The following is a 26,451-nucleotide window of genomic DNA, read 5'->3' on the forward strand; positions in this document are numbered from 1 at the left end:
TATCTGTATGTGTATAAATACGTGTGTGTGTGTATTTATGAAAAAGTAAAACATGCCAGTTTTCTTACAATACTTATATATCAAATGCATACTTTCACATCTCTGGCAAGATACACAAAAGTTACATTTTTAAGGTACCTCATCCAACATAGCATTTTATTTATGTGGGTTGATCCTTAGAGTCCGAGTGTCACAGAATTGATTTTTCCCAACAGTCATTAAGTTCAGGGTTTATCTGTATAATACAACGTCAGTCTCATACCTTTTCTGGAGTACAGGAAACATCTACACTTTATAATTCTCAAGAGAGTTCTGTGCTTATTGTGGTGGTAATTGGAGGTCACTCTTAACTCTGGTTGGCATGGTCAGTTGGTTGATACCAGAGTTTAAAGCACTTTGCTGCTTTGAAGCCTTGTACTGCTATGCAGTCTTTGAAAATGATCCTATTGTTCTTCTTTTATTTTTTTTTTTTTTTCCTCTTTCAAAGTTACACTCAGGATTTAAATATAACATGGAATCTTGTCAGGGAGTGGCTGTAATCAGCAGATATTAATTATAGATGTGGATGTAGAAAATTGCAAATATGAATTGTATTTTTCATACAATAAAATCTATCCCTTTAAGTAAGCAGCATATTTGCTTAGAAAATTCTGTGATTTAAAAAGCCAGCCAAAAACCTCCTAAGCGTTACAGCATGAACACCAAATACTAGAGCGAGGCTTGAGTTAATTACTCCTTTTTCCCCTTTACAGAAATAATTTTAACTTTTTGATTTACTGATTTAAAGACTTTCTTTCCTGCTCGCTGATTGTTGCTAAGAGCTGTGAGTGGGACTTCAACACACATGCATGGTGGTATGTGTTCAGAAGAGTCAAGAGTCCTGCTTCTACAGGCTGTATCCTGACAAAAGACCTAAAAGCCCATGGTAATACATCTACCTTGAAATGCTTCCTCTCACTGAGGTCCTGGAAAAAATCTGCAAGGAAACTATGTTATGGTTATAGAAGAAATTGTTTTCTGATATTTTCTTCCTGGATATTGTCAAGAACTTATATAATACTGAAATGGTACTGGCCAGGAAGTGGGCATGGAGACAATATTTGTGAAGCAGGCTTAGCCAGTGCTTTTCTTCACGTTCTGCAACCTTTGCCAGAGTTGGAGCTCCTGCTTACTGCATGAGAAAACCAGTCGTGGCCATATCTGGCTGTTTTGCCTCCCTTGGGACAGCTGCCCTTTGAGGCATAGGGGCCATTTTTGTGCTTGGATCTGAGCAGTGATGAAGTCTGATCTAATACCTCACAAGTTTGAAAGAGAAACTCTCCATTTCACCTCAGTGAAAACTGGGCAAACCCCATTACCCCTTACAGCCCCATGCATTTCCTTGTCTGATAAATAAGTTTTGAAGTACTGGTGTAATGCCTGCATCTGTTGGTCAATGGTTTGGTGGATACCAGTCCCTCAAGGGCTGTGATGTAGCTGTTGTTCCCTAAGAGCTTTCCTCTTGCATAAAAGAGTACGTTAATCTTTCATGGACTGTGCTTTGGCAGGGAAATTTACAGTAGAGGAAGGGAGACCTGTTTTACGTTTTTAAATAAAAGCTGTGCCACCAGTCCAGTGAGACATCTGACTTTCTAGATGTGAGGCCAACAGAGCTGCTGAATACAAGTTCACAAATTCTTAACCCAAAATTTAGTCTTGTTGATTGTGAAAGAGTCTGTTAGGACCATACATGTTCACTGAGTCAGCAGTGTTTGGAAAAAAATGGAGGGAATGGTGAATCTTGTCAAACAAATACTTTAAACACATATTTTAAAGAAAACCTGGGAAATCTTTAGGCCAAATGTAGTACTTCAATGTAATTTTTTTGCAACAAAAAAAAATTTAGCTTAAAAGGCTTGGAAAGGTACTATATGGTGCTGTTGACAGGCTGGATGGAAGGGATGCCATCCAGAGGGACCTTGACAGGCTTAGAGGTGGGCCCATGCGAACGTCATGAAGTTTAAGAAGGCCAAGTACAAGGTCCTCCACATGGGTCGTGGTAATCCCAAGCGCAAATACAGGCTGGGTGATGAGTGGATTGAGAACAGCCCCGAGGAGAAAGACTTGGGGGTGTTGGTTGATGAGAAGATCAACAGGACCCAGCAATGTACATTTGCAGCCCAGAAAGCCAACCATATCCTGGGCTGCATCAAAAGAAGTGTGACCAGCAGGTTGAGGGATGTGATTCTCCCTCTCTACTCCACTCTCATGAAACCCCACCTGCAGTTCTGTGTTCATCTCTGGGGCCCCCAACACAAGAAGGACATGGACCTGTTGCAGCAAGTCCAGAGAAGGCCATGAAGATGATCACAGGGCTGAAGCACATTTCCTATGAGGACAGGCTGAGAAAGTTGGGCTTGTTTAGTCTGGAGAAGAGAAGGCTTTGGGGAGACCTTAGAGCAGCCTTCCAGTACCTAAAGGGGGCCTACAACAAAGATGGGGAGGGACTTTTTACTGAAAGAGGGTAGATTTAGATCCGATGTAAGGAAGAAGTTCTTCACTGTGAGGGTGGTGAGGCCTGGAACAGGTTGTCTAGAGAAGTTGTGGATGCCCCATCCCTGGAAGTGTTCAAGGCCAGGTGGGATGGGGCTTTGAGCAACCTGATCTAGTGGAAGGTGTCCCTGCCCATGGCAGGGGGGTTGGAACTAGATGATCTTTAAGGCCCCTTCCAACCCAAACCTTTCTATGATTCTATGATGTATAGTCAAATATAGGTATCATCATTAGCTTCAATGTATCCAGTTTATAGGTCACGAGCTGTTCACTGTCCTTTGCGTTGGTGACTTTGTGGATTGGTATCTTCTACCAAAGTTACACACTTGTAGTAAAAAGAAATCTTTTCTACTAAAACTTTATTTTTTGAAACTGAAGAGCTGTTTGCTGAGATTCAGTTTTCCTCATGGTGAATTCAGTACTGATGATGTTTAAAATGAGCTGATGAAGACTTCTAAAAAAAGAAAAAAAAAAAAAAAGGAAAATCCAAATAATTTTTGGAACATTAACACTTCAAGGTTGAAATCTAGAGTTTAATCCTATTTCACCTGTGCAATATGACAAAATTACCGTTGACCTTAGCATTAACAAATAGTAGCACTTCATTGCATCATACAGAAGGAAGGAAAATCATCCTAGAGTTCTATATATGTACATATGTATTTATATTACATATCTTTTTTTTTTCTCTGCAGTTGTAGTGAAGATTTCAAAGTGTGGAGAAAGCTTTGCTTTTGCTGTGATTTTTAACATCTTTAGAAAAATATAAATGGCAATCAGACTAGTTTTTATTATTTATGATAAATGTGTTATCTGGAGCATAGAAAGGATGAAGCTAGTAGAACTGCCAATGCTGATTACCCTAATTTCTTTTCTACCTTTATTGGCTAGGTTTAAGTCCTCAGACATGCAAAGACTGAAAGTCGAGGCCTCTGAGTGCAACAGGAATGTGTCTGCTAGTTGTCCCAAACAGGCTCCCCCACCTGTCTTTTTTGTTTGGCATGTTTAATGTTTTGGTAGAAGAAGAAAACCCTTTTCAGTCAAGAGTCGTATTGCACTGCTGTACTAGGACAATGGCTTTGGGCAGGCAGGAATTTCGTAGGCTTTGGGTCAAAGGCAGTAATAATAAAAAGTGGTGTGTTGTAAATATTAGGAACTTGGGATTTGCACGGTTGGGTGGATGGAACAGACCCTGACATGTTTTGGTTTGTGTACATGCAATTAAAGAGCTGTTGAATAGATGAAATGAGTAAAATGCAGACAGTGTATGTGAAATAGAGCACACCCAGACTTACTTGGCCCTGTGGTTTAAAACTAATCTGTCTGAGAGATCTACTGTAGTAACTGAGTGACAACAGGTGCAGCTCTTCTTACACCGCTGTGAGCTCTTTGATTCTTTTTAGCAAATGCTTAACATGGGCTGCATCTCATACTTTTTATACATTTCAAGACTAAATGACTAGGTGTCACATTTTTTCTCCTATTACTGCAGAAGTAGTCCCTTAGGACAAATTGCCCTCTTCTTCTCCCATTTCCCCCAAAGCAGCCAAATATACCAAGCAGGCAGAGACATTGGCATGACAGGTATAAATACCAGTGGTGTAAGTGGATCTAATAATCTGGTTCTATTTCAAAGGTCATGTATTAATGTATATGGCATTAGCCATAATGGAGCAGAGAATAATTACATGTTTCCTATTGCTCTGTGATAGCCTCTGCTGTATTTCAGGCTCTTGCAGTACCAATGCCTAATTCTGTTTAATATAAAGCTTGAATGCTGGGAGTATGTGTGCTGTGTCTTAATTTTTTGTCTGGAACATTTTTGCAAAAACCACAGTCAGATCTGTGACTGTGTTAGAGTGGTGAATTGCTCGTTTTTGTAAAAAGCCTCGAGACTGTGGGGTGCATAATTTGGGAGGACATTGACAGCTTCGTCCAGATGTCAGTATGTGGAGAAGTTCACTTGAGCAGAACCTAAGCCCTGGTTTTCAATTTGAATTCAAAATCTGTTTTAAATTTAAAGTTTACAGAACAAAAGGAAAAACATGTTTGATGTTGTGACAGTCACACTCCATTGTTTCAGGTCTCCTTCTTGCCTTCAGAATGTCATATAGCTTTCTTAGTTCTCTATTCTTTGTAGCTTTAAATAAATTTGGCCAACAGACCACAGAAAGTTACTTTATTCTACTGCACGCTATCCCTTTGGGGACCTAACTATACCTTATCCTAGCTTCCCTAGGACTTAGCTTTGGTACAGTCCTCAGCAGGTACAGTTGGTTTTAGTTCATCACCACCAAGTCACTCTCAGTATGACAGCCAGGTTGCAAGGACATTTTTCATGGAAGTGATCCATTGAACATATTTTGTGATTAAACCGTTACACTGTTAACGATGCCTGCAAAATTAATTATGTTCATTAGTTTAAATTCATTTCTGAGCAGTTAGGATGAATGAAGCAGATCCTTTTGCTTTGGAATCGAGAGCAAAACTTCCATTCCCTTCAGGATGGTCAAGACAGGGTTCTCTGCCTTTAAAGCTGGTAGCTGACTCATTTTCCAGGCTAACTAGTATCGTACCAGCCCTCATGAATGGAAGGTCATGTATAAATGCCTTATAGGGTCACTTTTCAGGGAAAACCTGTTTATTTTAGCAACTATTGTTGATAGTAGGACTTTTATATTAACCTATACTCAAAATTAGGATGACTTCCAGAAGACCGCTGCAGTTACGGAATATCCCCCCAACAGTATTTTGTTGTCAAAGATAGCAAGTATTCTCCCAGGCAGGGCAGAATCTCTGCAGAGTTGGGAGTCATGTCCGTGCTTGCTTCATCCCTTTTGGGGTGTGGGAGATGGTGTCAGCAAAGAACAGACCAAAGCATAAAGCTCTGGCAACTCTTAAGCAGGTGTGGAGAAGATTTTTTTTTTTTTGACCTTCATCTTTTAGATACATTTTTATGCAGATAACTAAGACCATACAGTATTTCCTGTTTTTTAATGAGTGTATCTGATTTCCTTCTCTCTGAGAAGTACAACAGAGAGAGAGATAATACTTAAATGGGTAGACAATGCAAGAAGAGCCACATACCAGCTAACTTTGAGCACCTGAGTTGCTTTGGCCACGAGTCCAGTTGCCTGGGATCCTTTTGAAGGTTAGTGGGGGGCAAACAGTTGCTTCAAGACAGCATTTTGGGAATTATAAGTGTGTGTTCAATCACTACAGGCTCCCTGAACCTCATGATTTTCTTATGAGGACATACTGCTGGTGGGTTTTTCAGAATGCTGAGATTCTGGTCATACAGGACTTCAGCACATCCGCAGTCTCAGCAAGAGATGCGCAGAAACTCAGAGCCAGACAGTAATAGAAAGGATTGTGTAATACGCTGTGCCCAGCCAAATCTACTTTGTAATGAATGTGGCAGGGATTTTTTTTTTCTTGAGGCTGTTGGATGCAAGCAGGATCCTATAGTTCTTTGTAGACTAGAATTTGTAAGAAACTCTAAACATAATCATGTTCCTGTTGAAAATCTGGTTTAAATAAAATAAAAATTTTCCATGCAAAAGGGTTGTTTTTTTCAGTAGGAGTATTCTAAGCAAAACTTTTTGTTCTGAACAAAGAAAGGAAATCTTTCATTTCATTGTATTGGGAATATGCTTGAGGAAAACAGTCTTCAAATTCATGGTATTTCAGCCTAGCTAAATATGGCCTGTGCTACTGAGGGGTTCTGCACCATGTCTTCTCAAGTTGTGCATGAGATTAGGTAGTCAGGAGAGGACTGTTGCCTAGACGATTGCCTATTAACTCAGCACCTTTGAACCCAGTTGATCCTGGTAGTGTAGTAAGGGGAACATTTGCTTCTATCCATCTGGTTCATCCAGCTTCAGCTAGTGCAAGTCTGGTGTTTATGGCCAAATAATTGAGGCGATACTGCCAAATAGTTTGGAAAAAAGGAATATACCACAGTGAATATCAGTACTGTTTCTGTTTAATATCTGCCCTTCATCCCATAAAATTTAGGAGCTGCTGTGAAATACAAAATTTTCTAATAGTTGAGGCTTTCTTTGTAGGTGTAATTATTTGGGTTCTTGGCTTCCTCTTTACCATAATATCTTTCTGGATACAGTTTTTCCAAGTTAAGAGTCGTGCTATCACTTTCTCAGGGTGATACTCTGGAGGAGAATTTCTGAGTGATTGCCCGTAAAGCTAATATGTATCTATGCCATTGGTACTCAAAGGTGAAGAACCATGAACAAACTGCTCGCTCTACATGTGAAATTGAGCAGCTGCATGTAATTATTAGAGCACTTCATCAGGTAAGTGGCAGCGATTTGAGTTCAACACCTCCAGGTTCTTTTGAAGCATATAGTGAAGTTAATCTGTCGTCACAGGCATCTCAAAGAAATCCTTTTTTCTTGAACTATTATCTAGGAGACCAGAATGCCTTTCTGCAGTATAATACTTTCCCTTAGATATTAAGGATTTGTATAAAGCTATATTGTTCAATTAAACATGTACTTTTCATGTGGCAATTGAGTGGCAGCAAGGGTGGAATAAGGAGCTTAAATCCCAGCGAAGTGTAAATGCTCGGACTGCATTTACAACAAGTGTTTTGAGGTTCTTGTTGTGGCCATGAAAATAAAAACCTACCAACATAATGCCTTAGTATTTTAGCTCAGATTTGAAGTTGGTCTTCATATCAGAACCTTCCACTTACAGATCTGCCAGATAATTCATTTGGGAAGAGGTGTCCTTCCTAGTTCATGTGTTCTATATTGCATTAAAAGTTCAACCAGAAATCATCTATTTATCCTTCTTCTGTAAACACTTCGCATTTATAAATCTACACAAGTAGGATGAAAATGCTCACAGCCCCATTGCCATTTCATACTGGAGTATGTTCAGTCCAGCCATATCCAGTAAGAGAGCCCCGATATGCTGGAATTCGGTGGATTGACAAGGGCCGGTCTGTCCTCATTCACACTGTTTCAGTGGACCTATATATGTAAATGTGGTGTTCCTCAGAGTGAACTGTATGGAAGAACTGGCCCCTGTTTGAGTCCAGCAAGGCTGCTCCAGTTTCTCTTTGGATAAACATGGAGACTTAAAGGGAGTTGCTTTGTGGTCTTTGAAAGTGGGGAGCCATGACATTTACCTCTCACCCTTAGAGCATTTTTTAGGGTGTGCAAATAGTTCATAGCATTGATCTGATTAGAAAAATACATGTTCAGTTCTGATGATAATTTGTTATGATTTGGTATTTACCATATTTGGGAAAACTCGGTGCATTATTGTTTCAGTCTTTATGTCTAAATTTTTCCTAAAGTGATGAAATGATCTTTATTTCAAATACCCTGTCTTTATTTTTCCTTTTAATGAGAGGTTTGAGCTGATTTGGGGAAAATGTTTATTTTTTCCCAGCATTTTCTTCAGCCTAGAATTTATTTATTCACTCAGTTTTTGTCAAAGGTCCTAATTAGATTTCTGTGTCTGGCTTTTAAATCCTTGGAAGTTGGAATTTCTTATATCAACATTGTAATTGCTGTAGTTACAGGTCATGTGCTTTTCTGTTTTCAAACCAGACACCGAATTGTAATTGTCTGATTTATTCTTAAACTGTTTTAAAAAAAAAAAGGGGGGGGGGGGGCAGTGTGTTCGAAATTGTTTGAAGAGTAACCCTGAAGTAATCTCCACAGTATTTATAAGGATATAAATAGTTATCTCTATTTCTTTTTTTCCCCAAAATGCGTAGTGTTAATAAATTCTCTCATTGCAAAGAGCAAACAATGCACCTGTATAAACAGTGGGATTGTGAATGAACATCACCAGTCCTCCGGTTGTAAACCCATGGTCACTCCAAAAGAACAGAATGAAATGAAACATGGTGCATTTAAAATATACATTTCTGTCCTGGATGAGAAAATGGGAGTACAGGGAGTCCATATAATCATCTGATCTTCTGCTCAGTGTCACATAAGAGGATTTACACCAAGGATAGTGTAAATGACATTTAGCTGTCCCACCCTGTGAGAATCCTGCCCTCTGTTGTACATCCTTGGTTCTCGTCGTAAACCCCCATGAATCCGAGTTCCAGATAGTTTTCCAGCTGTGGGGAAGGGCTCTTCCTGTTCTAATTTGGCTTTATTGTACGTACAGTATCATTGTCTAGAAGCCTTAGCTTTGATTTCTAGACAGTAAATAAAAACAGCTTCGCTTTTTCTGTTCTGTTTGCTGATTTCTTTGCTAGTTTCTGTTACTGTGTTTTAATGGAGGAGAGGCCCTCGCTGTTGCTCTATTTGTGGCATATTTCTATATAAATGAATGGGAAACTATGACAAGGATGTTTGTCGAGCTTGGAAGTAGCAGAATCCATTCCCTTAGTGGCCTCTTTTTCAAAAAGACCAGATCCTGTATTATTTACTGCATGTGTTTTGCTACAACTGTAAAATAAGCAGCTCTGCTTTGCCTAGATAGGAAAAGTCCACTGGGATCTGTACTAGCAGCAAGTACTTTATGTGAAGTTTTGTCTCTGCCTTTGACTGAGTGCTTAGTATTTTGAGGGTCTAGGTGGGTTTGATTGTGTTTTATAGGTATGTGTTGTAGGCGCTGATATGCGTGACATTCTTTGGGATACCTCACTGTGCCTGACTATCAGCTATTATTATTTTTAAGTTTCCTGAAGGCAGCAGTCTTCCTTCTTTGTTCAGTAATTGTACCTTGCTGTAGATGGTGGGGTCATTGTCCAGTGCTGGTTTTCCTAGGCATTGTGGTAATGTAAGTAACAATATGTAATACAATAGTAAGACTTTTAGTTTAATTCTCCTTATTTAGGTCCCTAGGTAGTTCACTTGGATGAAAGGGAGGGTTTACTTTAACTCAAAAAATATTTTTTGTAGACAGGAATTTTGTTTGGATTTTACTTATGCAAAACTGAAAGAAAAAGTCAAATGCTTCAGTAAAATTCAGTTTGCTTTGAAGATACGTGTTCGAATTGTAACATCCTAATAAAAAGAATATGTCTGTGAAAGCACACCTTGGCTAAAAATGAGTCACAAATAAGCTGTCTTGTAAGACATCAAAGAAAATCCATCTCTGAAAGGGCTTTCTCTTGGAGAACAGTTATGATGTTGTGTTGCCCTGAGATGCATCCAAGATGTCTTGCACTTGATGGTATGGTAGTATTCCCAAGACTACAGGCAGCTGAAATTTCAGTACTATTTAGCATTTTTAATACCTTTTAGTTCATTGACTTTTCAGGCACAATTAAATACTGATCTTCTGAGATGGTTCTTAGTGTTCAGACAGAAAATGGTCTTTGTAATACTAAATCTTCAGGAACGTTATTTGTATTTTGTGGGCAATGAGAAGTTGGGGGTATGGAACGTTTTAGGAGAAAAAGCATTCTGTTTGCTGTGGTAGACTTTTCTGCAAGTTCTCTTGTCTTTTGTTTATCTTCTGCTCCTGTAGTCTGCTCTTGTGATGCTGTACTGTCACAGTGAAATTCAGCATCAGCTTATGAGGAATGAGACTTAAAACAAGAACTTAATATTGCACTGAGCTGCATCATGGCTAATGCTGTTTCAGCGTGTCACCGAATTGTCATCAGCTTCTGCTGAAATACAGACCTAATGGTAGTGGTACTTGAACCTATGCTGTGCAGAAACTCTGGTAGTTGAATGTGATTTTGCTTGTACACGTTCACCTGATAAAGGTATTTTGTACCTGCAGGTACTGAAGCAGTGTCATTTAACCTAATTATCGGTGCATATATAATCTCCTGTAAACTGTAATTCAGCTTGAACATAAATAATAGTTTTTCTAAGGACATACTGTCTGCAAAACATTGCTATTTAGGTGCAGCCTGGAGAAGCAGGAATCTTTCTCTCAGCTGCTTGCTGAAGAGCTGTTATGTTCATGCTATGCTGTTTTCTGGGCATATGCATGGCCTGTTATTTGACTGATTTATGCAATGAAGTGGCCAGACTAGGAGCTGTTTCAGCAGAGAAGAATCTTAAACATAAGGTCCTTTTAAGGTATCTCAAGATGTGCACTCCGAACAGTAATCAGTTTGGGTTTTTTTAGTGTTAGCATTATGCTTGGATTTTTTGACCAGTGAATGAAGAGATCATTGTGCACAAACTTCTTTCTAGTCACAAGTTTAAAACCAAATGTGTTCATTTTCCTGATTCTGTGCCTATATTGTCTGTTTTCTAGGTCCCTCTGTACAGTAGTGTGCAAGTGGACGTACACTTCAGATGGAGGTTGGGATGACAGTTTCTGGAAAATGATTGGTTTGGAAGATTTGGTGAAGGATAAGTATGAAAAAATAGGTATATCAGGGGTTGTTTTGTTTTATACATCTACATATGCATGTATATATAAAAAGATATATACATATAAAAAGGTCTTTTGCTGTATTATTGTGAAAGTCAGCAGATATGTAGCAGGACTTGATGAAGCTTCAGATGGGTTGGTAACAAGGCTGGATGCCCATAGGTAACAGCTTTCCTAAGTACGCTTTTTACTTTGAATTTTCATGAAAAACTGTGTTTAAATTTTATATCTTCTACCCTGCTGAAGGGCCTAGGTAGCCTTTCAGTACTGCTCAGCCTCAACAATAGAGAAGTAAATGGGAGTCTCAGCAATTGATTACATGAAGGAAGCACCAGTTATGGGAATATTGGATAGCAGGCTACAAAAAAAAAGCCACAACATAGTAATTTATAGCTGTTACTGATAGCATGTTTTGTGACCTGTGCCAATCTCCCTTACAGTAATTTTCAAAAAAAGTGCTACTTCTGCTTGTTATTATCTTTATACTGATTTTTTTCACTCTCTTAGAGCCTAAGTTTAATTAGAGTGGTAGCCTTGCTAATAGCAATTCCTACAGCAGATATTCATTAAAAGTCCATAATGTTAATATACCAGAAAATTTCCAGGATAACTTTATTAGACTTTCCCTGTTAAGTTAATGGACTTTTAATGGATGTCCTAAGCAGACATGTCATTAACAAGAATATTACCAGACATGAATTAAAATATGCTCATTCATCAAAGTTAATTATCTGAAATTTCCTTTGATTTTTTTTTTCTTAATGTCTAGCACTTTGAACAAGTTTGTACAGCAGTTTAAATGCAGCAACATGAAATGGAAATGGCGTAGGGAGGACTGTAGTGAAATGAAATGTAATGAAATCTATAAACTTTTCTGATCATCACAAAATATACTCTTAAATCATTTTCAGGTTATCAGAAAATTATACTTGAAAGCTTCCTTGAATAGATTTCAGCTTTTCCCCCTGCAACTGAAACTGCTCATGCAAAGGTATAAAACCTACTAGGAGTGTTAGGCTTTTAGCTTCCTGAGGTTTTAGTTTTAATACAATTCTTACAACATCTATCACGTGTGGCTTTTAGCAAATCTTCAACAAGTTAAAATAAGACTTGCAATAAATACATGTTTTTACCAGAAAATTGAACATCTCAGCAGCTGGTGGTCTCATGGAAGAGTATTTTTAAGATAAATTATTTATGAAGTGTAAGCTAAGGCTTTAATACAATATTTATGCAATGCACTTCAAGGACAGTGCAAAGCAATTTGCCATTTTAAGTAACTAAACATACATGTTTTAAATGATAAAGTAGCCATTAATAAAATGAGTCTTTTGTTGTGATGGAAGCCTCATAAAACTAATCTATATTTGGCTCAACATTTAGCAAGACAAAAATCATTAATTTCCAATATCAGGCTTACATTTTCGTTAAAACACAATGTTTACAAAATAAATCAGTAAATTAACTTCTGTTGATAGGTGTCTCTTGCAAGACAAAAATGTTTTCCTGAGTTAATGGGGAAAGTGTCTAGTTCCCTGGGCAATTGCATTGATTTTCAAGAAATGAACCACAGCATACCTGGGTGCGTCTCAGCTGGAGTTGGAGAAGCAGAAGCCGACCTCCAGAAATGCACCAAACTGTAGGCTAGAACTTGAGGCTTCTGAAGAGCACATACTTTTACTCACCTTGAGAAATCCTTTGATTTTCAGATTCTTGGGCTGATTACCTTAGGTGTATCCAAAGTGTAAGACACTTTCTGTTTTGCATAATAATGCTGAAACCTGGCCTTAGGAAGAATATATGCTTATTTACATGACCGTTTGTCTAACCTTGCCTTTTTTTAAAAAGGAAGGTGTTACATTCATTATATTTAGCTGTGTGATAAAATCACAAAAAAGCAGGGCAGTGACCTTCATTCATGTGTTTATGAAGAGGGAATAAGGAGCTCTCTGTATGGATATGGAAACCAGATAGCAACTACTCCTTCATTCCTTTGAGTTTAACTTCTAAACTGTGCCTATTGGAGTCTCTTGGAAGGGTTTAGCTTCAGAAGGAGACAAAAAGACGGCAAAAGAAAGCAACTCACTCCCCACCTAGAAGCTACTTAACAATGCTGAGGTCTGTGCTGCATGCTGTGGAAGTGCTTTGCTTTCTGCCACCCCTAATCTTGTCAGTGTCCCTGTACGTGGGAAAATGGGAATGGTAACATCATTCCTATGAAGGTTTGAGGGAGTTTGCTTGTTTTAATGAGTGTTCAGTGTTGTTGGACTTGGGAAGAGCATTCTGAAAAAGCTCAGCTTTCCTTTACTTAATTTAAATTAATCAGGACAGTGTAGATCCACCTACCGGGAAAGTGCCATTCAGTCACTTGAGCAGCACTGGTCAAACTGCTGCTGGAATAGTCTTGTATAGCGGAAGATTCCTTCCTACCAACTCCCAAGGTGTCGGCATTGGTGGTGAGGCACCATCACTGCATAGATCTCCTCCCAGGAGCCCACAAATGCTACACTGGGCACAACGAACACAGGATCACACTTTGCACAAACTCAACTCAGGCTATATTTATAATATTGCTTCAGGGTGCTGTCCTGTAAGTGAACAGTCTCAGCTGCCGTTAACTTTAGCACATTATACATAAAGGAAGGCAATTTGTTTAAGTAACTCATATGGACAAACAGTCAGAGTGTGTGCTTCCAGGAGGCACGTCATAGTGTGCTACGGCTGACAGAAAAGAATTCGAAGCAGTAGACTTAGCTGGCTGGCAGATTAAGGAACTCAAAATTGCCAGATAACCTAGGTAGAAGTAGGTTGAAGGAAGATTGTACATGGTCAAAACCCCCTCCTAAAATGAAAACAAAACCAAAAAGCTAACAAGTCTGAAGTAATTCTAGTGGAATTTCCTTTTCTGTTCTCAAGCTTGTTCAAGTCCATGTATGTCTGCTCAAGGTTTGTTTAGCTCAAATACAAGGATGTATTTTAATGCTTGCACATTCCCCTTGTGAAGAGAGATAATAGTATTTTTCTCACATATCTCTCCTAAAAGATTAGCAGGCTCTGTGTTATCATTTCTTTCTAAACAAAGCAAAATGTCACAAGATAAAATTAGCAAAATGTTTTTACTGTAACAAAAGTAAATACATAGTTTACCAGTTTAAAGTAGGCAGAAAAGCTATGTGTTTTTTTAAATCTCTAGTGAAATCATTATTGTTTTCAATCAGCGGGAAGTCTAGATGAATAATTATGACTAGACTTATTTTTTTGAAGTAGCTTTAACTTTCATGACACTGGAAATATGTAAGGAAATTACCTGTGAACAACTTCTTTAACGTACATATTTCTTTATTCTGATAAATATACTTTTAAACATCACTTTTAAAATGTCTTGCCCTTTAACAATATATTTACTGTAATCAGAGTGGTGCTTGTGGTTCCAGGTAGTACGCTTCTCTTAGTTTCAGTTTAACTTAACATATGACCTTGTTGATAAGGGAGACCCTCACATCTGACCTTTAGGATCTTCCACAAACCTTTCCCACATCAAGGCGTGGTTTCATGTATGAAAATTCCCAGGCCTTTGACATTTTACATTTCTCAGAGCAGACTAACCTTTCAGGGAATCCACATAAGTTATTTGTGGTCCCTTCTGTATATCGTGAATTTACTGATCACGTTTGTGAAGGTAAAGAGTGTTGTCTGGAGATACTACAAAATTTATTGATCCCATTAATTTGCCCACCAAGAGAGTAGAGGATGGCTTGTATTCAAAACCACTATGAAAGTGTTGTGTACTACAGGCATTAGCATTTATCTGCTGTGGTGAAAGCACATGATGAGTATCTCTTTGTGGTATTATAAAACCTAGAAAGACATTAACAATTCCGTTAAAATTTCATGTACTATAGACCTCTTAGGGTACTGAAGCATATATTCCATTTGGAGGAAAATGGCTGATAAATTCTCACCACAGCCTTCTACTTCAGGGGCTACTTAAGGGACCAGATAATGATTTTTTATTGAATGGTAATATTTTATGCCGGGTCTTTTTTTGGTTGAAGATGGTGCCTTTGCCTGAGAGACCATTGCAGGTACTGCAGAATAGGTTTTATTGTTCTTGTAGATCGTGTGTTGAAAGCTAAAATGCTATCTTTTGTCAAGGGGCGTTTGTCACCTTCTTGCATCTGTGATGGAGCAGCACACTGATTTTAATGAAGTATTTTTTCGAAAAGCGAGCTTCGTACTTGGAAATACAGCCCTTCAACATGATAAGCATTTCATAAACCCATTTCCCAGTTTTTTCCCGACTAGGACTTTACAGCCACATCCTCAAAAGTAAATAAATACACAGCTCATATGTATGGCATGTTTATGAACAACTGAGGCAAAACTGAGAAAAGAATTTGGATTGTTTAAATCTCTCAAGTTTTAAGGAAATTCAGTGCTTGCCTTGAACTTTGAGTGCTTGAAATTAGTATGCTAATGAAAATAACTCTTGCATGGACAGATTTTGGTATCAGCAGATATAGGTTTTTGTAGACAACCATCATCAACAATCCTGTTCACAAAATGATAAACTTTTTCTTAAAATTACATGGATTTTTTCCCTTAAACTTTCATATGACTGAATAATACAGAGATCAGAGTTTTATGCCTGTCTTCAAGCAGCACTTCTTTCTCTGTTTCATAACTCTAAAACTGTAGTTTTGCTTAATTTGCTTCAGCATAAGATTGGTAGAATTCTTTCATGTTTGATTTTGACTTTGCAGGGGATGGTGGTGTAAGGAAGAACACCCTCTGGTCCTTATACCTCTCTTTACTTAAATCACACTCTGCATCGTTTACCCACTCGTCCTTCTTAGCCACCTTCAGGAAGAATGATTCCCATTTTCCACAGATTGCCTCAATCCACCTCTAGTAGGATTTCTTCAGATTTTTTTTTTTTTTTAATTTTGTTTTAAAATTTTGGCACTGTGTTTTCAATTATGAAGGGTTCAACTTGACTCTAAAGTGCATTTATGGTTAGTGGTCTTTACTCCCATACATCAGTACAATAGTGTCACCCTACCTGTTCCAGCACTCTGTCTGTACTTCAGTGTACAGCCCTAGCACTTTGCAATCTCTTGTCTGTAACTCTTCCCTTAATTCCAGGACTTTGGGGACTGGAAGCTTGATGTTTTCATGTACCTGGGCACTTGCATATGCCATTTTTGAGTGCCCTGAAAAGAAGGATCTGTAGAATTGTAAGACTGGATGTTCCTTTCTAATGCTCTTTCGTTTGCAGTACTTATTCATAAATTCATAATAAAGAAAACTGTATATGATTTGGGACTTGATAGCTGTGAGACTTTTGATTGGTACCTGCTGTCATTCTTACTGTGCGCAAGCTTTACAATATGCTGGGTTTTCAACTGTAGGTGCAACTCTGTGTTCCTTTAGGCATTCAAACAAGTGACAAAACAGCAGGCTGTTTATTCATGAACGTGTTGTTATATGAATGGTTATATTCCTGCATGTGCCAGTGTCTACTTTCATATACAAAGCTAATGAAGATAATGGTGTTGTATACCTCACTTTTTACACTTAAATAGAGTCTGTTTAGGTTTTGTATTTTGTCAGAAGTAGTCAGTTTTAATACTTGGAAGTTCTATTCATTTATTTACGTTAGGCTGAAAATGAAGATTCGGTCCAGGGTGGGAGAATACAGTCAATATTAACTTCTGCTACAGCAGCTGTGAAGGGAATGGTCAATCCATTAGTTCTGCCAGTTTTCTATCTCTTCCAAGGCCTTTGATGGCAGATGCTCTGGAGTATATGAGGGATTTCCTTGAAGGCTGAGGGAAAGGGATGATGATTTTTATATTTTTTTCAGGTCAGCTTGCAGCTGCCAGTTCTTCATAAAGCTGGATTGTAATAACGAGCTTTAAACACTGTACTTTGCAAATGGTAGAGAATAATAAGTAAAAGGAATCTCTTTAAGTATGAGGTCCCTTTATCTGTCTGTCTGTGCTCTTTTGCTATCCCCAATAAATTACAACATGTTACAATTTCAAACAAAATTAAAAGGATGAATCAGGGGATATTTACACTTACATGCTGTCAAAATCCATGGAATTTACAACTCAATAGTGTTCCAAATATGCTAACATTTTTCTGGCTTCCTGTCATTTCAGTCCATCCAAGAGCTGCAGCAACTGTAAAGGAGCTGAAACTGGCACAGCGCAAAGAGGTTTTAGGGTGTCTCCTTCCTCAAAGCTTGAGGCATTATTTCATAATATATGATTCAGCAGTAAGAAGTTAGAATGAACTTTTCTCAGAAAAGCTACACGTTCCTGTGATTTTATTTTATGTTTTTTCCATCTTGAGATCACTGAACCACATGAATCGTTGAGGTTAGAAGGGACCTCTGGAAATTATCTAGTCCAGCTCCCCATGCTCAAAGCAGGGTCACCTACAGCAGGTTGCTCAGGGCTGTGTCCAGTTGAGTTTTGAGTATTTCCGAGGATGGAGACACCAAAATCTGCCTGGGCAACCTGTTCCAGTGTCTTGACCACCTTTCCCCAATAAAAACATTTTTTCTTTTGTTTAAATGTAATTTCCTGTATTTCGGTTTGTGCACGTTGCCACTTGTACTGTCACTGGGTGCCACTCAGAAGAGTCTTGCTCCGTGGTCTTTTACTCCCTCCCGTCAGATATTTGCATACATGTTGATAAGATCTGCCCCCCTCACTGCCCCACTTCCAAGCCTTCTCTTTGCTGGTCATAAAGTCTCAGGTGTCAGTCTCTCCTTGTACAACATGCCTCTGTCATCTTTGGGGTCCTTCTCTGGACTTGCTCCAGTATGTCCATGTTTCTCCTGTACTGGGGAGCCCAGTATAAAACGCAACACACCACATGTGGCCTCCTGAGCAGGGAGCAAGGATCACCTCCCTTGGTCTGCTGCTGGCACTCTTCCTAACGCAGCCCAGGAGGCTGTTGGCTGCTTGTGCTGCAAGGGCATATCACTGGCTCACGTTCAGCGTGGTGTCCACCGGACCTCCTGGTCCTTTTCTGCCAAGCTGCTTTCCAGACAGTCAGCCCCCAGCCTGTCCTGGTGCATGGGGTCCTTCCACCTCATGTGCAGAACTTTGCTTTTCCCTTTCTTGAATTTCACGAGTGTCCTGTCGGCCAGTTTCTCCAGCCTGAGATATTCCTCCTCTTTCCAATAACTGTTCTTTAATAGGCTGGGCTAAACTTGGGTAGCTCAGGTTTCTTCACAGTGTTTCCTGGGTGACATTTTCCATTCCTCTTCCACTGTAAGGAAAGGAACCATCATTCACCCTGCTTATCATCAGGTTGAGTCCTGCTGGCACATGGTACCTTTCCAGTTCTCCCTCCTCTCAGCTGCAAGAAGTGAGGAATACTGTGTGGTGTTCTTTCATCCTCAGGCTCCGTCATAGCTTAGACAACTAATAGTAAAAGCTTAGAGCTTTCAAAAAATAATAATTCACAAAATGTTCAAAAAATAATAATACAAAAATTTCACACTGTCCATTTCCAGCGTTCTGATCTCAGGCTCTGTCTGCCTGGGGAATCATTTTTTCTTCTACTCTGGCAACACCATGGACTTGTGAACTTTTTCTTGCTAGGATCAAAACTAGGAGTTTTTTTCTTTGAATTTCTCGTTTTAGAAGTCACAGGAGAAGCTTTGAGCAGACTGAGCCTGTTGTGATTGCTTAATATTTAAATTTCTCAAATATTATGGTCCTTTCTTATTTTTCATACAGTTCTAAAAAAAGAAAAGAAAAAAAAAAGGCATTTCTCAGAACAGTTCTGGGACATTTCTTCTTTTTACCTGACTCTTCCTCTCCGTGGTCCTGATTTGTTCTTCATCATCTTTTTTTTGCTTAAGCCTCACACTGAGATAGCTTTTCAAACAGTGGTGTCTGCTTTTTGAGTCAGGTTTCACAAAACCAGAAAGACTATTTCAAGCAATTTGCCGACTTCCTCCAAGTCAGAGGCTGTTGGACGCCCTAAAATTAATGTTTAAGTAGTTTAAAGTGTATCTTAGAACCAATCTTGATTTTATAATTTCCTGTGATGGAGAGCCCACTTCATACTTAAAGGTTGTTGATAGTTAGTTGCTGTCGTTTGTCAAAATTAATGAATTAGTTAAAGAATACACTTTATTTTTCATCTGAACTTTAACTTCCTACTCTTGTCTGGCAGACTGTAGTGACATGCCTGACCTGCACAGACTGAAATTTTCTACGTTAAAGGAAAACACTGAGCTGCTTGAGGTTTTTCACCAAAACTCTTATGTGAACTGTCATACTTCTCAATCCTTGTAATTGCTTTCCTGACTCATTTCTGAACCCTTTATAATGCATCAGTATCTTCTCAGTAGAGGTATTAGAACTGGATACTGTGTGAATGTGGTGGGGAATAAGATTGTGCAGGTATCAGAAGCTTAGCTGAAAGGTTCAAAAGCGTCTTTTCAGTAACTGATCAGGTTATTTTTGGTCTGTCATTTCTTTCGGTTTTGAAAAAGGGGTAGTTACTTCTTCAAAGAGAAGTTACTATCATCATGTGAATTATTAAAAAACATACAGTAATAAAAAACATTCTGTTAAGTAATAATCTGTAATTAATACAAGCTAAATTGCCTCTACAATCTTAGTGATGTACTGTACCAAACCAAAGTCTGATTATTTGCAATTCTGAAAGTATAGCAATAGTCACGTCATCTACATTGATGATCTTTGTATTTAGAGAGACTATTAGGAATATTGTACTGTAATGCGCCAGAAATCTAAATGGTCAGCCTACTGAAATTCTTGTTTGCAAGCAAAAACGTGAGGTCAGGTAGCTGAGTTTGGATGCAAATACATTGCATCTAGTTACTTAGTAAGACATCCAAATATATGTATAGTATAGTCACATGCGTGTCAGCATAGTGAGTAGTGAACCATGCATTACAAGAGATGTTCATTCTGCACTGTTTCACTGAAATCTGGTAATGAAAACTCAAGTCACGTCTGTCAATGTACATGCCTAATGATCCAATGATGCAGAATGCTTTTTTTCTTTTTCTTTTGACCTTTAACCAGGAAAGCTTATCATTTATACATGAAGTAGCTCTCTTTCATTTGGACAAGAAGGCAGTAGTCTTTGTTGAAGTAGGCACCTATGGTCTGCAGACCAATTTACTTTTCAGCTTAATGAATCAGGATCTGCCTGCACATAGGTTGCTTGCTTTTGCCAGTATTTAGCAACCTAATATGTCTGCCTTAAGTAATTACATGTTAGGTAGTTGAGATGTAGTTCAGCCAAAGGCATAAGCTGCATGGGAGAGTGGGATGGAAAGGACCCAAATTAGATTTGCCTCAAGCTACTGTGGCAGCTCGCATAGACAGAGATGAATTTTGAGCTGAAGAAAGCCAAAGTGATTTTGTTTAACCAACTGTTTTTCTCACTTTTAAATAAGCTGGCCTATAATATCACAATTTGTTTTGGTTTTCCTGAATGAAAATTCTAGAGTTTTTAACTGCTAACCAGGAAATTTTATGGAGGGTATTTCCAGGTTAAAAAAGCCCCAAATCTGACTGTTTCTAACACCCTTTAACCACCATGCATTCAGTCCTGAGAAAAAATTAATATTACATTTTTATAGTCCACATCATTATCCTGCTTCCTTCTGATCTTAGTGCTGTTTTTCCTAGTCAGATGAGTTAAAAACTGTAGAACAATCAGCCACACATATCTCAGTTAAATGTGAGTATCTTACATAATTGAGAGGGATATTTGGTAATGTATTGTATGTGAGATAGGGTTGGGATGATGTATCAGAAGAGTTATATTATTTATTCAGATTCCTTGCATATCCCAGACTTTTGGCATTGTAAGGATTATTATAAAACACAAAAATTGGAGATTGTCTACAAGCTTTGTAGTGAACAAAGCATCGAGGGGGGAAAATCCCTTACATTGCTTATTACGAGATCCATTTGGATGGACAGTGCTTCTTTTTACTGAGGTCCTGTTTCCTTTGATGCTTATTTAGCACTGTTTTGTTTAACTAGATAACTTCTTCAATGCATATTATATATCGCTTATTTAACAGGATATCTGTTTTGTGTATTGTCTTTTAAATTAAAAAGCATTTATATTGTCCAGCTTGGCGGAGGCTATAAAATGGAGACAGGATGTACCCTTTGGTTGGGTTTCTTTCTGAGGTTGCTGGGATTTCAGCAAGGGATCGATACATCCAAGTTCAAGTTTGTTTGTGTCAAGTTAGTGAAGAAAAGGGACATCTCCTTTTGATTTTCTTCCTTTTGTATTTTTATGCACTTATACAGCTAAATGTAAGTGCATATGAAACGCAGCCACGTTCTGCATGATAGATGAAAAGCTGTTCTCAGTGAGTATATCATAGTTGAGTCAGCTAGGCCCCCTGCTGCGCTCTGCTTTTGTTGTTTTTAAGTCCTAAAGTACCTAGTTCTGTTAAATATTAGTAAGCCAGTACAGTGAATTTTGATTACTAAAGTTGACTGAAGATGTATTGTCTGCCTTGTGTGTTGCGTCTGGTAAATAGCTGGTTGCTGTGGTAACTGCCGAAAAAGGTAGAGGGTCGTTGGTACCGCATAAATTCTTTAAACAAAACCTGATCATAGCAAACTCTAACATTAGTCTTCGAAGAAGGATAAAAGAGGAGGAAGAGATTCAGACAGCTTTTTCCTTTTGTAAACTTGCTGCTTTATAGGGGAAAAAATAGCTAGAAATAGTCTGTCTCGTACGAAATGAAAAGGTTGTGGATTAAGGCATTGCATGAGTGAAACAGCTGTATGAATGTGAAGCAGAAAGTTCTCCAGCTTCAGCCATTATGGGTTTGTTTGGTTAGGTCTAATTTTGGAAGTCATTATAGCAAAGGTAAATGACTTGCACAGGAGACTACTGTAAACAAAAGACTCGATACATTTACTTTGGCAGGAGCCTTGAGAAGACTCGGTCCTTTCACTGCCTCTTTTATGCAGCCTTCTGTAATACTCTCACTGCCCGCCTCTGTATGCAGGCAGCTCTCATTTCCCTTCTTCCCTCTCTGACAGCTTCTTTCCCCTGACAGGTAGGATTTAAGGGTGGCAGCACCTGCCGTTGAAATGCTGGTGTGTAGCTGTAGAATACCTTTATTTTTATAGTAGCTGTCCCTTGACTTCTAAAGCCTCTGTGTTTTGCTCAAGTAAGAATCTGTTCGCTCTCTCCCGGTCTAGTACTGGAGTACGATCTGTTTCAAATGCTTTACTTTTTAATCGTGGCTCCTCTTTGGTTGCTTCTCCTGTTTTTTATTTTGTCGTTTATACTTGCAGATTCTAAGCATACTGATGCTTAGCTGAGTTTTCTAGTTTTTCAGTGAAGAGTAAACCATGAGAATTATAATTCCCTTTCCAGGTCTCTACCCATGTGGTTCAGTCAAGGCTCTGCCCATTCCACACCTACTTACTCACACTTGTGTGGGTGGGGAGGTAACTTCCACGATGACAGAAAGAGTGCCCATGCAGAGCCTGCTTCTTCCCTTTTACAAAGCTCTTTATGAATGTACTGTATGGGTGTAGCAGAGCTTTCATTGGTTTCTAAAGCTGGGAGGATGAAGTAGAGGGGCAGAGTCAGTATCCTCTCCTTGCTGCACTTGCTTGCTGACACCTCTTTTCTGCTCTCTCTGACTGTTGGGTGACCTAGGAGACTCCCCTTTGCAATCCATGTCATGGGTGACTTCTGACTGCTGTCACTTCCCAGGTTGTCAGGAGGTGCTTTCAGTCAAGGAATAATTGTTTAGGTTTACCTTGACTCCTAAGACAGACAGGGCATACTCTACTGTTAATGAATTTTTTTTTAAATACAAGATTATTATGCTGCATCTTTCAATCACAAGAAGCCCATCCCTGCACATTCTCAAACGCTTTATGCCCATGGGGGATAGCTATGCTGCTGGTCGTTCCAATATATAACTAGTACCAAAGGATCTATAGGGTCATTTTCTACTGCTGCTGTAGAAGATAGGATTATCTTTATCTCTGAAATTGCTCCCTTAGTGCTCATTAACTAGAAATAGAGTAATTGAGAAGCTGGTAGGAAAAGATTTTGACTAATAGTAGCCCTGATCTCTAAAATGGAGTTTAACCACATAATAATTACACACTAAAATGTTTGACCAGTATGACTGATATAAACAAGGCAACCATGGAACTGAGTGCCTGGGAAGAGGTTTTATTTCAGATTAATTTGATCTCATGCTGTATATACAAGATATTTGTCAGGCAACTGATTCTGAAGAAAACAATGTGGGTCTAGCTGCATGAACTCTTTTGAGCTTCCTTCCATCTGCAGGGTCTTTGAATGTCAGGAGAAGCAGACAACTTTGTTTTACTAGTATTCTCCAATGTCTTAAAAAAACAGAAAGGTAATACAAGAGTTCTCTTAAAGAGAAACATCATGCTCTCCAACTTATTGGGGAAAAAAATGCAAAAGATACACCTCTTGAAAAAAGCTAGCACAATGTTTTGACTCTACACTAAGAATTAATATAATATATACATCTTTTTCCTGTGACGAGATAGTTTAATGTCACCATTTCCTTCTGTATAAGCTAAATGGTGAGGTTTGGTTACTGCCCCCAGTATTTGAATATAAACCCAAAGTCAAGTGCAGAAGTTTTGGCTGTACGTACTTGTTTTAAATTTCCAGTATGAGATTCAGCCTAGCATTTCAGAGGTGGCGGTGTGGCTGTCAATAGAATAGAAACTCTTGGAGAAACGAACACCGAGAAGTTGTGTGTGCTGCCTAATGACAAAGTGCTCCATACACTGCATCTGTCAGGAAGTGGGCACCTTCCTTAATGTGAAGAACCAACATCATTTACAGCAAAGACAAAGATCTAAGTCATATGTAAAACTGAAGACCCATTTTCCACCCATGAATTTAATATCACAACCTTTTTTTCATCTGACAGTAAGGTAGTATAACTCTATTTCTAGAAGATTATGCTCATGGGCATTAATGTATTCCTGATATTTTATGATATGCTCTTCCTCTTAATTAATCTCTATTGTGGAGGATGTTTTACTTCCTTTCTACACTCAGAACATGCTTTAGATGTAACATTCTCAATAGAATTGACTGTGAAAATGGGCTTGTTTTATTGTAAAAAGGAGTTTTGTCAACTCTGCCCAGAGGGTTTGTTGAACTTAGTAAACGCTACAGATATGTACTAAAAGTCATGGTATTGGCAGGGAGGTATATGGGAGCTCCCACTGTGCCTTTCAATGCCTCTCACCCACCAAATCTTTAGATAAATAGAGAAGTGTGTGCGGTTCCAGGAGCTGTCAGTCCCGTTGCTTCGGCTGTGGTTATACTCAGCAGCCAGAGGGAAGGCTGTCGGAGTGGGTGTCCTTAAATTCTGAAAGTTTAATGACCCTAGGTTTGTTCTAAGCTCTGAGCAATCTCTATCGCCATGATTTAATTATTGAAACAATCTCTTTTCGCAGGACAAAACTTAATGTGCATTGTGGTAGCGGAGACAAATGCAGATGGGACCTGCCACCAGGGTCCCTGGTGACAGGACTGAGAGGGAAGGGTTGTATTGCTTGTGTTCAGGGTGACCATAATGTTCTTCATACTTCATAAGGCCAATGAAGGCTCAAAAAGGGATTATTTAAGTCTGTGAGGAAATACGGCTGCAATAGGAAGAATTTGCTGCTTAAGCCAGTTTCTTTTTTGGCGTTTCTGTTACTATAGCTAACTTATTCACAGCAGAAACTGGTAGAAAGAGATGGAAATGAAAAAAAAATTGGCCCCTGCCTTGTGCAACAGGTGCAGTTTGGAGTTGTGAGCATGGGCTGAGCTGAATCTCGTTCACGTGCACAGAGAATGGCTGCGGGCAGCCCAGTCAGTAACTACCACAAGAACTTGGGATTTCTGCATAAGTATTTCATATCTCTTGGAAAGATTCCAAGCAGAATTTAATTGCTTGTGGTGAAATCTTTCTCTGTGGCTAGATAGGACATTGAATACTTTTGAACTTTTAAATTGCTATGGGGCAGCCTGATGTAGCATGGTTGTATTTAATATGCAGACAGATAATGAAAGATACTTCTTAATCAGAGTTCTTTGATGCACTTTTTTCTTTTATATATACCACACTAACTTGAGGGAGAGGAAGGGAGTTTTTATAATAACATACACATTTGTTTTTCTGTTTAGTAAATTGACAGGTGTTTGGTTTTTCTTGTGTCTGCCCAGGAAACCACGTCTTGTCTCCTGGAGAGTCTGTTGGAAAAGGTCTAACACCAGAAGCTGCGAAAGATCTCGGTCTCCCTGAAGGGATTGCAGTAGCAGCATCTCTCATTGATGCACATGCTGGAGGACTAGGTACTCAGTCATATATTTACTATTCTTGGAGACAGGAATGCATTGAATTAATTTTAGAAAGTCACTTTTCTTACAGCCTGTTTTGTATCCGGCAGTTTGCTCTGATGCTATTCTTATGAAATAGCCTAACTAAAATAAAAAACCCTCAGAGTAACTGCTAATATTGGGTATCTGTTTATAGAAAGGGGCTATCACTGTTTATTTCTTTCCAGCTGGATTTCCAAATTGTTTGTTAACTTCTGCTAGTTCCACTTTGAATTCCTGAACTGAGACACCATTGTGTTGGCATGACAGCATGCTGAGAGTTTGCATCTTCTCCTGCTCAAAACTTTGGGGATAGGCAAGAAAAATAAAAAAATAACATTCTAAGGGAGAAGTCTCATGTCTAAGGCTTGTTCATAGTCTTCCTTCTTAGTTTTAGAAGCGATTCATGCTTTGTTTAAATAATGCAATAGAGACCTTTTCACATACATTTATGCTAGCACAATGTGGGCTATATACCAAAAATGCTGCTTTTGGTCTAGGGGCTTAGAATGTGTAAATACCGTGTATCTAAACTAGCGAACAAGAGTAGAGGGAGAACTGACCATTGCACAGCATTCCCCTTCTGCGACTTTGAACTTTTTATCCATAACTGGAGTCAGAGGCCTGATGCTTAGATTTTTTTCTTTTACGGTGCAATATTCTCATGTGCCCAGTTTCAGCTGTGTTGAAATGTATTTGGTGAGGCTCAATGGCTTCATTTTCTTACTATGCTGTTTGGCCTTATCTAAATACAGTCAATAACAAAGTGATTCAGTGTAACTTATTCAGCAGGAAATTGAGGTTTTTTTAGTTTGATAGTTTAGAAAAAAGTCTTACCTCAGAAAGTTTCAGTGTTACTGAAATAGTACTGTTCAATGGAAATCTATTGCTCATCAGAGTATTTTTCTCTAGATCTAAATAAAATACGATTAGCTGCTAAAGTACCAGGTTTTTTTCAAATATTTTGTGGTGTTTTAAATCTCATTTGTTCTTCTAGGAGTTGTGGCCTGGAACTTTTAAAATGTTTAAATCCATTTACTTTGCTCTGATAACTGTTTCTGATGAGGTTAAGTAATCATGTAGATTGCTTTTCTTATTACCTCAGAAGGATTAGATATAGATCCAGCTGCAAAAAGAAAGACTGAGTTTTAGTGTCATAGCTGTAGATGT

At 38.7% G+C, this 26,451-nt stretch overlaps 1 protein-coding gene across 6 annotated transcripts in view; it reads left to right on the plus strand.

Annotated features, from left to right (window-relative positions):
• FGGY (FGGY carbohydrate kinase domain containing) overlaps positions 1 to 26,451 on the plus strand; it is a 301,158-nt gene that overhangs the window by 200,110 nt on the left and 74,597 nt on the right. For all 6 annotated transcript variants that reach the window (XR_008237131.1, XR_008237130.1, XM_052801137.1 and 3 more), the window contains 2 exons: positions 10,744 to 10,859; positions 25,129 to 25,257. Coding sequence is in view for 4 of the 6 variants with exons in the window: in XM_052801137.1 (XP_052657097.1) it covers positions 10,744 to 10,859; positions 25,129 to 25,257 (245 nt within the window). In the remaining 2 variants the exon portion in view is untranslated. The remainder of the gene's footprint in view (positions 1 to 10,743; positions 10,860 to 25,128; positions 25,258 to 26,451) is intronic.

The sequence above is a fragment of the Harpia harpyja genome, chromosome 11 (genome assembly GCF_026419915.1).
Source record: "Harpia harpyja isolate bHarHar1 chromosome 11, bHarHar1 primary haplotype, whole genome shotgun sequence".
In the NCBI taxonomy this organism is placed as follows: domain Eukaryota; kingdom Metazoa; phylum Chordata; class Aves; order Accipitriformes; family Accipitridae; genus Harpia; species Harpia harpyja.